This window comes from Anarhichas minor, unplaced genomic scaffold, assembly GCF_050575085.1.
Source record: "Anarhichas minor isolate MPS153535 unplaced genomic scaffold, ASM5057508v1 ptg000065l, whole genome shotgun sequence".
Lineage (NCBI taxonomy): Eukaryota > Metazoa > Chordata > Actinopteri > Perciformes > Anarhichadidae > Anarhichas > Anarhichas minor.
Window position 1 is genome coordinate 80449 of NW_027466511.1, and position 12052 is coordinate 92500.

Consider the following 12052-nt stretch of genomic DNA (forward strand, 5'->3'; position numbering starts at 1 on the left):
CCATCCTGAGGGTTTCTACAGAACCTAACCCCAGATATTAATGAACTGGCAGCCAAGAAAAGATGCCGAACATCTGGCTCTGGTACGTATGCATAAAATAATGTAGCCTACCTCAACATGTATTCTTTTTGCACTTTGTGCAATATCCCTTCTGTCCTATTTATTAAATGGTGACTCTATTTGGCCCTCAACGTAGTCCCTCCCTGGGATTGAGTTTGACACCCTGCATATCTGCTGTATTATGCTAAAAGGTGTCATTTTGTAACGTTTTTGGTTGTTGGTGTGCCACGGGATCTTTTTAATGTAAAAAATGTGCCGCGGCTCAGAAAAGGTTGAAAAACACTGCTCTAATCATCCAAAAATTTCGCGGACACCCTTCAGTACCTCCGCGGACCCCCTAGGGGTCGCGGACCCCCTGTTGAAGACCTCTGCTCAAACACACACACAGACACACACACACTCACACTTACACACACACACACACACTTCCATCACTTCATCACTTTGTTTAAACATTATCTTATATTATCAGATATTACTCAAATCTCCAGCTGTGTTGACGTTGGGCTGTTTGTTTTAAACTAAACACACTTATCATGCGTCTTATCATATGTCTTCATTGAATGTGTCTTTGTGAGCTGGTGGGACGTCACAGAACCTTCTGCAGATATAAGCAGAGCGACTGAAGGAGAAGCAGCAGTTTGTCTCCAGACTTGGACCTGCAGGTGAGTTCAGACAGGAAACTCAGAGATAAAGCAGCTCTTACTGTCTTTTTATCATTTCATTCTTTAACCTAAATGACTGAATAATAACAATAATATTTTACAATTGCATGTCAACTGTTAAGAGAAAAAGTGTCTTTCTTATGAACAATCTGTAACTACTTGTGTGATAGTTTTATTCTTCCTTTAATTGTAAATTTAAATATCGATACATTTGAGTATCGCGATGTAACGATTCTCAAAAACACTCTTGACTTTTGAATAGTTTACAAAGATGTGTGGCTCTGAAAAGCAGATCAAACGTTATGATTGCATGAAGAAAAGTTTGACTAAAGTTCGATTTTAAGAAAGCGCAACATATGGTGATGTCGAGCCTGTACGGTGATATTAGAGCTGAAACACAAAAAAGCAGTTCTGTTCCAGTGATGATGAATCTGTTCCATCTGAACCCTTTTTAACGTCTTATTGTATTTTCAGAGCGTCAGACGGATCCACATCGTTTCAGCAGAAATCCAACAATGAAGGTAAACGTGTGATATTTTACAGACCGTTTGTGATATCAGTAGATATGAAGGTTTATAATTTCTGTCATTTAGCCCCATCCCCACTCTGTCAACACGTTCCGAGGCGTCCTTTAGCGTCTGAATGAGACACTCAGAGAAAGTGACGTAGTTTAAACAAACACAGGACTTTCACCAGCAGACCTCTGTTCATGTCAACGTTCACAACTCCATGACTGTATAACGACGTGGTTAGGATTCTATGGATACTAGTACTCTTATCGATACTCTTATAGGTTCCTTTTGATTATTTAGTGAAAGAAAAAGACAATTAATTAAGAAAATAATCAACGTTGCTTTTATTATACGTATGTAAACAAAAAGTCTTTCTAGAGCACAATGTTAACTTAACTCACTATTGTAGACTAAACTATTCCAATGAACAACTAATGTAAATATATCAACTAATATATAAAATAAACAATATTCTGAGCAGCAAAGGGCGAAATAAAGTTCAACCACACAGCTGCTCCCCTTATTAATAACTTTGTGTTAAACAACTCAATACACACTGACTGACTTAAACTGGGTCTATGACACTCGATCAGCAGTCTCAGCCCAAAGAATTACAAGAAGTTCTAAAATCTTTAAAATCTATTCTCAACTAAACAATTATATAAGTGATTATCTTTCATTGATGATCCCGTTCTTGTGATCAAACTCCGTATAACTAAATAGTTTAGTTGTCTAAACCTAACTAAGTAGTTTTGTTGACTAAACCTAACTAAGTAACTAAGTTGTCTCAACCTAACTAAGTAGTTTAGTTGTCTAAACCTAACTAAGTAGTTTTGTTGTCTCAACCTAACTAAGTAGTTTAGTTGTCTAAACCTAACTAAGTAGTTTAGTTGTCTAAACCTAACCAAGTAGTTTAGTTGTCTAAACCTAACCAAGTAGTTTAGTTGTCTAAACCTAACCAAGTAGTTTAGTTGTCTCAACCTAACTAAGTAACTAAGTTGTCTCAACCTAACTAAGTAGTTTAGTTATCTAAACCTAACTAAGTAGTTTTGTTGTCTAAACCTAACTAAGTAGTTTAGTTGTCTAAACCTAACCAAGTAGTTTAGTTGTCTCAACCTAACTAAGTAGTTTAGTTGTCTCAACCTAACTAAGTAACTAAGTTGTCTCAACCTAACTAAGTAGTTTAGTTGTCTAAACCTAACTAAGTCGTTTTGTTGTCTAAACCTAACTAAGTAGTTTTGTTGTCTCAACCTAACTCAGTAGTTTAGTTGTCTAAACCTAACCAAGTAGTTTAGTTGTCTCAACCTAACTAAGTAGTTTAGTTGTCTAAACCTAACTAAGTAGTTTTTGTTTCTCACTCCAGAACTAAGAAAGTACCGATAGCAAAACCGCTATCTCTGGACCGCATCAATACTAACAGGTTTTACTCATTTAGAACCAGGTTTCGGGGGGGCATTCCTTATGACAACAGTTATGTAACAAACTTAATTATTTTAACACAAACAATGATCTTTTCCTAACCCTATATAGTTGTGTAAACCTAAAAAGTAAGTAAAGTTAAAGTTCACTCTGAAAAGACATGTAATCATGTAACAAGTAAACTTGAGACGCCTCCCTGACTCGTCCCACACTGACACGAGTTTGAAGCGTCGGGCCGCCGACCAAACGTCAGTATTTGACGAGGTGGGAGGGAGAACGTGTCAGAAGACAAACTGTTAAAAGAGAAAGTTAAATTCAAACTTGTTCCAGCAGGTTTCAGTCGTCCTCCTCCTCCTGGCTCCGCTGTTGATCAGCTGCTACGATCTCATCCAACCACCGGACTGCAGCGACATCCATCGGCAGGACGACAGCCGCCCCAGTGGAGTGTACACCATCTATCCCGCTGGAGAGAGGTCTGCTGTCAAGGTATGCTTCACCTTCACATTTACACCATAAAGTGTTTCTGCCAGATTAGAGGAACTTCCTGATGGCTACTTATTTATAAGAAGTGGACGTAGTCGCTGTGACTTCTCTCATTGGTTTGTGAACTGATGTTTTTAACCATATCTGGACTGAGGAGGAGTGACGTAGAGACGCCGTATACATCTCTGGTAGAGACCTGTCAATCACTGTGTAGCCCCGCCCTAAAGCATCCCCTGCTTTATGGTCTGTCTGACTCTAAATGGACCATAATGTACTAAATGAACATCATGCTGTATTGAAGAAGACTTGAAACTAGAGATTGAGACCATAAACTCATGTTTACAATGTTTACTGAGGTAATAAATCAAGAGAGAAGTAGAGTCATTTTCTCATAGACTTCTATACAACCAGAGGAGTCGCCCCCTGGTGGACACTAGAGAGAATGCAGCTTTAAGTCATGAAGCTTTGACTTCACTCTTTAGTACCGGAGGTTGCTGCCTATATGGACCCTGATCAGTTTTAGGTCCTTGAATAAGGAGGTGTTATGTGTTCTGTGTTTGTGTGTAGGTGTACTGTGACATGCAGTCAGAAGGAGGACGATGGACGGTGAGTATTTACCAAAAGCATGAGCACTTCCAGTCGGACCTTTACAATCAATCACATACCAGTAAAAACCTTGTTGTGTGGAAACTTGAGCTGTCAGATACCCCCCCACCCCAGGTAATCCAGAGGAGGATGGACGGCTCGGTGAACTTCTACAGGCCCTGGGACCAATACAAGTTCGGCTTTGGTAGCGCTGCAGGAGAGTACTGGCTCGGTGAGAAATGAAACCAAACTAAGTCATAACTTCATGCTCAGCCTCAACGGGAACGTTTATTCTATGGTGCCTTAAAGGAGGCTCCGACCGATTGTCGATCCTCAGAATCAGGAGGAGCGATGTAGATTCTGTCCTGGCTGTGGACCAGTGGACCAGCTCTTAACCCTTGCAGGTCTGTTGGAGGTGTCATGGGAGTTTGTCCATCCAGTCTTGGAGAAGGCCTACAACCTCTCTTGTTCACCAGTGAGGGTAAAATGGAGCGTGAGATGGACAGGTGGTTTTCGGTACGGCACCGCTGAGACAGAGGCAAAGCTCTTGATTTAGCAGTCCATCTACGTTCAGACCCTCACTTATAGACATGAGCTTTGGGTTGTGACCCAAAGACTGAGATGGCTGATACAAACAGCCAGAATGATCTCCCTTCGTAGGGAGTCTGGGCTCAGCTTTGGAGATAAGGTGAGGAGTTCAGACATCCAGAGGGAGCTCAGAGTAGAACCGCTGCTCCTTCACGTCTAAAGGGCCAGCTGAGGTGGTTCAACATCTGATCAGGATCCTCCTGGAAGCCTCCCTTTAGAGGTTTTCTGGGCACGTCCAAGTGGTTAAGATGGACCCAGAACACGCTGGACGGTCTATATACCTCGTCTGGTCTAGGAACCTTCGGGGTTCCCAAGGAAGAGCAGGAAAACATTGCTTGGGAGAGGGTTCGCTAGAATACCCCGCTAAGCCTGCGTCCCCCATGAACCGGCCCCAGATAAGAGGAAGATGATGAATGGAACCACGACTTCATGAAACTCAATTTTCATGACAGTACACACATTAAACTCCAGAAATGGGGCTGCGACCAAATTTGGGGCTCAAGTCATTCGATCAGTTTGTTCTTTTCCTGAATTTGAATATCAGACTTTTATTGAATTAGGTAGAAAATGTCAAACTGTGGCCAGTGTGTACACATTCATAAATGTGTGTGTGTGTGTTTGTGTGTGTGTGTGTGTGTTCACAGGTCTTGAGTACATCCACTACCTGACACAGAAACAAAACTATGAGCTTCTGGTCGACATGGAGGACTTCAACAGGAAAAAAGTGTTTGCTCGATACTCTCTGTTCTCCGTCGGTACAGAATGTGACGGATTTGTACTGAAAGTATCTGGATTCACCGACGGAGGGGCAGGTGAGTGAGTTGACGTTAGGTCTGTTAGTCCGTAACTGCATGCTCGCATAGCGGCAACTTAACAGTGTGTGAACTGGTAGTTGTGTTAGCTGTTAGCTGTTAGCTGTTAGCTGTTAGCTGAACACACTGTCCAAAACAATGAGAGTGAGCTAACTAACGACCAGTGATACACGTAACCACTGGGTCGCAGTGGCGGGCCGTGCATTTCATACCTGGGCCTTCAGTGCTGTCCTACTACAGTTGAACCACCTCCTAATAACCTCATTATGACGCCACAGCTACGGTTATTATTTGTTTTGTGTAAAAGCCGCATATTCACAGAACACTTCAATATTTGACAGGTGAAATAAAATGTTACATGAAGCTCAACACCTACAAAAACACTAACTGCAGAGTGCAGATACATGAATACATGACGGGATGCTTCGTCATTAACGGACAATGCATATAGTCAAAATCAATGTAATTAACACAATGACAAGAACAAACTCACAAGAACCAGTCACAGATATTTATATGACAACAAAGCAACAAATCAATCCAGCAACACTGCAGCGCTACAACACGTATTCCACCACACACTGAAGAGCACGAGCCATTCAAATATTACACACATCAGAGGGAACAATATTAACCATATCATAAAAACACCACCATAGACACATGAACACAGTAGTAACGCTACTGCAGATGTAAAAACACAAAAGCACTTCACTTACCAAAGCTGCTGTTCACTTAAAGACAAAGTCCATCCTCCTTTCTTTGATTACAAAGAGTTTAATGACGCAGTTGTACAGAACATCGGTGCGGTTCAGTTCCAGCCAGAGGTCCTCCTGTGAACGTGTTCGTTGAGTTGTAGATCCACTCGGGTCTCTCCAAAAGTTTTCAAAAGCACGTAGCTTGTAAGTGTTCTGTTGTGCTATGGTGTCTTGTTGCTGCCTTGGTTAGCCACCTCAGGTTAGCGTAGCGTAGCTCCAAACAGCAAGATGCTCAGTCGCAAATGAAACGCATTCTTAGCCATAACATGTGCAACGCTTCTCCGACGCTGTCAGCCAGGAATACCGTTGGTACAAATCCTTTTCCATGCTGGGTCAGGGCTGCTAGCTGTGGGGTTGACCGACCCTTTGATACGATGTCCAGCTTTTCTGGAAATGTCCTTCTCCAGAAAGGCGTTGCCAGTAACTCCGCCACCAAATCCGTTCCTCCTCCTTCAGCCTTTGAGTGTTAAAAAAACAAAGCTAGGTAAACAAAACTCTTACTCCTACAAAGTTCTGCGAGCTAGCTTCACAACAGTCACGCTAGCCCACTGACCAATCACACTGCACGTTAATGCTGACGTACTTGTAGGCCAGCTAGAAGGCTCTGGCACGTCAAAGAATACGCCCAACATGTCAAACTAAAGATCTGATTGGTTGAAGACTATGACAGTCAACAATATCGTCCCCATTCACTTAAACTGCAAAGGGATTCACTTGTGAGTCTGAAGGCTGATTGTTGTTAGAGGTACAGCAGTGTGTGTACAAGTAGCTCTGTTAGCTGTTAGCCAAACACACCGTCCAAAACAACACAAGTGAGCAAACTGTTTCCTCCACTGTGTCTCTGGTCTCTGATATTCAAAGTTAATGCTGATTTACAAACACTGTGGTTCTTGTATGTGTTTTCTGTAGGAGACTCCCTGAGTTTTCACAACGAACAGAAGTTCACCACCCTCGACAAAGACCAGGACGAGGATGACAGGAACTGTGCCAGACTATACCTGGGGGCGTTCTGGTACAAGAACTGTCACCATGCAAACCCCAACGGGGTTTATCGTTGGGGGGCTGACGGCACTATCTTTGCTGTTGGAGTGGAGTGGTACAAATGGAAGGGTAATGACTACTCCCTGAAGACCATCAGCATGAAGATCCGTCCTGTGCAATAGATCAGGACCAACGTACAGCAGAACATCAGCTGACCTCTTGTGATCTCTTTCTCTTTCTCTCATTAAACATGTAATCTTAGGTAATCTTAGGTCTTATGTTCCTGAAACTGATCAACAGCACAAGAAACCAGCTGATGGTTTTAAAGTTTGTTACCATCTCAGAAGGGCTCATAATCTTTAAATGGAAACACATTGATAGAATCTGATGAAGTGTAAATCACAGCAGTAACTGCTGAAACCATTTTAAAAGAGGAACATGTGGAGCATGAAGTATAAAACCATGTTTCAGTCCAGGACAGTTAGTAGTTTGGTGGAGGTTTGAAACGCTGATGTGAATCATTATCTGCTGTACGGTGACAATAAACGAGAAGCTGAGCAGAAAGCTGATGTGATGTCTTCACTCTGTCTCCTTGTGTCCGAATTCTGGACTCACCTGGACTCACAAACACTCAGGTAGCATGTCTCCTATCAGCAGAACAAAAAGCAACATAAATGTATGATATTTAATATTCAAGCTGGAAACTTTACATGGAAACAAATAAGAAATAAAACAGGGCTCATCGCTCAGACTGTATCATGACGTCATGTGCAGATAGAAATAAACCTTTTACCGTCATGAGGCGAGTTAACTAACAAGCTAACGAATGGGGAAAGGTGCTTCGACATAACATCAGCGTCATCATGGAAACATAGCAGCACCCTCTAGTTCCCCCTCAGGTAAACACTGTTAGCACTGTTTGCCCTGTTAGCTGTGGTTAGCACTGTTAAATGTTATTTGCACAACTAGCGATGTTAGCACTGGTTAACTGAACTATGACAAACATATCAAATATATTCCCTTGTATATATATATATATATGAATGTGTGTATATATATATATATATATATATATATGTATATATAATAATATATACTTATTTATTTAACAAACATTGGCTGCTTCATATGAACAGAATATTACATTTTTTACAGATTAATAATGAATCAAATGGATAATTGATAGAGTAGATTAATCAATGAACAACATGATGTGTAAAGTTGAACTCCCTTCAGGAACATCTTTGTTTCTTTTGTTTGAAGCAGCAGAACTTCACTGACTCTATTCCTCTGATTGTCCTCTGATTGTCCTCTGATTGTCCCTTTCGTGATCAGAGGCGTTCAGGTGTCCGTCGGTACAGTCGGAGAGCCCGGCGTCGTCAAGGCTCGGGCAGGCGGTAGTCCAGCGGGTGGTTTCCACCGCGGAGGCGTCCGAAGCAGGCGAGCAGCAGATCCACCGCCGTGCTGACCGTGGACCGGACGTCCTCTTCGGTCTGACCCCTCAGAGGACTCACCTCCACCAGGTCCACCGCCGACAGGAGACCTGCAGGATGAGCACAGACTCAGCGTGGTTCTCCAGTCTCTATGCTAAGCTAAGCTAACTGGCTGCTGCAGCCCACCTGTCTGACTGAGGTGTTCAGCGATGTAGACCCCCTCTCTGTAGGTCAGCCCCCCCGCTACAGGTGTCCCCGTCGCCGGGGTAACCGAGGGGTCGATGGCGTCGATGTCGTAGCTCAGATGGATCGGTTTCTTCCCTCTGTACAAGTAATACATCACATTTATTAATGGTATTAATATTAATATTATTATTGTTATATATATATATACTATTATCAGCATTATTTTAATATTATTGGTATTTTTATAATTACTCTATTATTATTGTTGTTATTGTTATTATTTTCAGATCAATGTCACTTCTGTAAAAGCAGCGAAGAAGAAGAAGAAGAAGGAGAAGGAGAAGAAGAAGGAGAAGGAGAAGAAGAAGGAGAAGGAGAAGAAGAAGGAGAAGGAGAAGAAGAAGAAGCTTTGATTTCATTGGTGGATGTAAAGAGTGAAGGTCTACCTGGCAGACAGGTAGTCACAGGTCTCCTCCATGACTCTGGAGACCCCGAGCTGATCCACCTCCGACATGGAGAACACCTTCACACCCAGAAGCTTCAGGATGTAGCTGTGAAACACGACTCGTCAGCTCTTTTACCGTTTCATCAACGCTCCCTGAATGTTACCTGAGAGAGAATGAAGGAGATGAAGACCTACTGCTCTGCTGGATCCACGTCTCTCAGACCCACGTAGACCAGGTCTTTGGCCCACACACACGGTTTGATCCACGAGAAGTTGGGCAGGACGGGAATCTGGGGACACAGAACAACAACAGGTCTGTGTGGGGCCAAGAGTTTCTGAAGAGCTAACAGTGCTAACAGTGCTAACAGTGCTAACAACGCTAACAGTGCTGACAGATGACGAGTTTCTGAAGAGCTAACAGTGCTAATAGTGCTAACAACGCTAACAGTGCTAACAACGCTAACAGTGCTGACAGATGACGAGTTTCTGAAGAGCTAACAGTGACAACAGTGCTGACAACAGCCAACAGTGCTCGTCCCCCTCAGGACGGACTCCTCCCCCTCAGGACGGACTCCTCCCCCTCAGGACGGACTCGTCCTCCTAAGGACGGACTCCTCCCCCTCAGGACGGACTCGTCCTCCTAAGGACGGACTTCTCCCCCTCAGGACGGACTCCTCCCCCTTAGGGCGGACTCGTCCCCCTCAGGCCGAACTCGTCCTCCTAAGGACGGACTTCTCCCCCTCAGGACGGACTCCTCCCCCTCAGGACGGACTCGTCCTCCTAAGGACGGACTTCTCCCCCTCAGGACGGACTCCTCCCCCTTAGGGCGGACTCGTCCCCCTCAGGACGGACTCCTCCCCCACAGGGCGGACTCCTCCTCCTCAGGACGGACTCTTCCTCCTCCTCAGGACGGACTCTTCCTCCTCCTCAGGACGGCCTCTTCCTCCTCCTCAGGACGGACTCTTCCTCCTCAGGACGGACTCTTCCTCCCCCTCAGGACGGTCTCGTCCCCCTCAGGACGGCCTCTTCCTCCTCCTCAGGACGGACTCTTCCCCCTCAGGACGGACTCGTTCCTCCTCAGGACGGACTCTTCCTCCTCCTCAGGACGGACTCTTCCTCCCCCTCAGAACGGACTCTTCCTCCCCCTCAGGACGGTCCCGTCCCCCTCAGGACGGACTCTTCCTCCTCAGGACGGACTCTTCCTCCCCCTCAGGACGGACTCGTCCCCCCTCAGGACCGACTCTTCCTCCTCAGGACGGACTCTTCCTCCTCAGGATGGACTCGTCCCCTCCCTAATAAACTGACCTTCGTGTGCAGCTCGTGGAGGAGGTAAGACATCGGCTGGCCGTGGATGTTTCCCGTGTACGAGCTCAGCGGCGTGTTGATGTCGGCGTGGGCGTCAACCCAAACGACGCTCAGATCTCCCACCGCCGCCGAGTGACCGTGAATGGAGCCGATGGCCAGACTGATGGACACAGAGACAGAGACATTTACCTTAGATGTTCTGAGAAATGGTTTAATCAGGACTTCAAAGTACTAGTACTTGTACATCTCTAGTATATATATATATATATAATATTGTACTTTTTACTACAGTGATGAAAAACAAACTTTTTTTTGATGACTTTTGCTACTTTAAGTATATTTTAATGCAAATACTTCTGTGAGTTTTTACTTATCTTTTATATCACAGAAGTTTCTTTTCAAGCAGGTTTATTAATGTGAAATCAACTGGATCCAGTTTAAGGTGAATTTAAAGGAGTTTATTACAGTTAATTATTTAGTTTTATTATTTAAAGTTTCTTCATAAATCGTTTGAATTGAGAAATATCCTCTTTGTTTCAACAGCAACATTTAAAGAAATTAAAGATATGAAAGTTTAAAACAGGTTGTAGAGAAACACAAGCAGACTTTTCTACTGAACTCGTGAAATATTTCATTCATTTGATTTTTTTTGCTACTTTTTCCTCTAAATGTTTATATTTCTGCTCCTGTGTTTTAAAATGTGAGCTCTAAATCAAATATAATCTAAATCTTAATAACAAATCAGGTTCATGAATAAATAAAACAAACAGAGAACTTCAGTAAAACCTGAACTCACCGATCAATCAAGTGTGTGTGCGTGTGTGTGTGTGTATTTTCACAGTGTGGTATTAGTACTCTTACAGAGTATTTTCACAGTGTAGTGTTAGTACTCTTACAGAGTGTTTTCACAGTGTAGTATTAGTACTCAGACAGTAGAAGCCTCAGACAGCCTCTGGTTGGCGCTGCCCACCGCGCGCACAGGCTTCACCAGACCCACCGACTCTTCCTCCTCAGGACGGACTCTTCCTCCTCAGGACGGAGTGGTCCCCCCTCAGAGTGTTTTCACAGTGTAGTATTAGTACTCTTACAGAGTGTTTTCACAGTGTAGTATTAGTACTCTTACAGAGTGTTTTCACAGTGTAGTATTAGTACTCTTACAGAGTGTTTTCACAGTGTAGTATTAGTAATCTTACATAGTATTTTCACAGTGTGGTATTAGTACTCTTACAGAGTGTTTTCATAGTGTGGTATTAGTACTCTTACAGAGTATTTTCACAGTGTGGTATTAGTACTCTTACAGAGTGTTTTCACAGTGTAGTATTAGTACTCTTACAGAGTGTTTCACAGTGTAGTATTAGTACTCGTACAGAGTATTTTCACAGTGTAGTATTAGTACTCTTACAGAGTATTTTCACAGTGTGGTATTAGTACTCTTACTGTAGTAACGGACTGGTACTACTCTGTCTTGTTGTGGCAGAAACATCAGCATTAAGTTGTTGCTGAAATGAAGAGACGTAGTTGTTGGAGTAGCAACCAGCGGGACTGTTTAATGCACACAATGGCAATTCATCCAAAGTATTACTTCTTACAACTTACTCCTACAGTCTAAAGCCAGCCCCCTCATGTCACTTTCCACCAATCAAAGCAGTCGGTTGAACCACAAACAAAGCACATCCTGCTCTCCCATCTCGGTACGTTCTCTTGTCCACGTCTGGGTCAAGATAACAGAACAACTGATACACGTACGCGAAATGTTCATCGTCACCATACTTCTTTCTAGGAACTGCTGACTTTCTCATTTCTAGGAAATATCTGTTCTA

The 12052-nt window shown here is 43.3% G+C and overlaps 2 protein-coding genes across 2 annotated transcripts in view; one reads left to right on the top strand and one right to left on the bottom strand.

Moving 5' to 3' along the window:
* Positions 1-513: 513 nt before the first annotated feature.
* LOC142934016 (microfibril-associated glycoprotein 4-like) lies at positions 514-7415 on the top strand. The gene is made up of 7 exons (XM_076078360.1): positions 514-725; positions 1200-1246; positions 2990-3142; positions 3707-3745; positions 3860-3956; positions 4957-5124; positions 6792-7415. Exons 2-7 carry the CDS (start codon positions 1241-1243, stop codon positions 7043-7045), a joined length of 717 nt encoding a protein of 238 aa, XP_075934475.1. The 5' UTR covers positions 514-725; positions 1200-1240; the 3' UTR covers positions 7046-7415.
* Positions 7416-8168: 753 nt separating this feature from the next.
* Positions 8169-12052, bottom strand: part of arg1 (arginase 1) — a 5681-nt gene continuing 1797 nt past the window's right edge. Inside the window, exons 4-8 of the mRNA XM_076078316.1 lie at positions 10233-10392; positions 9123-9217; positions 8929-9033; positions 8483-8619; positions 8169-8406 (exon numbers count right to left, since the gene is read on the bottom strand). Coding sequence (XP_075934431.1) covers positions 8243-8406; positions 8483-8619; positions 8929-9033; positions 9123-9217; positions 10233-10392 — 661 coding nt within the window. The 3' untranslated portion in view covers positions 8169-8242. The remainder of the gene's footprint in view (positions 8407-8482; positions 8620-8928; positions 9034-9122; positions 9218-10232; positions 10393-12052) is intronic.

Excerpts from the sequence above, each read along its gene's own strand:
- LOC142934016 (XM_076078360.1), top strand. Across the intron at positions 3,143-3,706 it reads GAGAGAGGTCTGCTGTCAAG|GTGTACTGTGACATGCAGTC; the intron begins GTATGCTTCACC and ends GTTTGTGTGTAG. Across the intron at positions 3,957-4,956 it reads TGCAGGAGAGTACTGGCTCG|GTCTTGAGTACATCCACTAC; the intron begins GTGAGAAATGAA and ends GTGTGTTCACAG.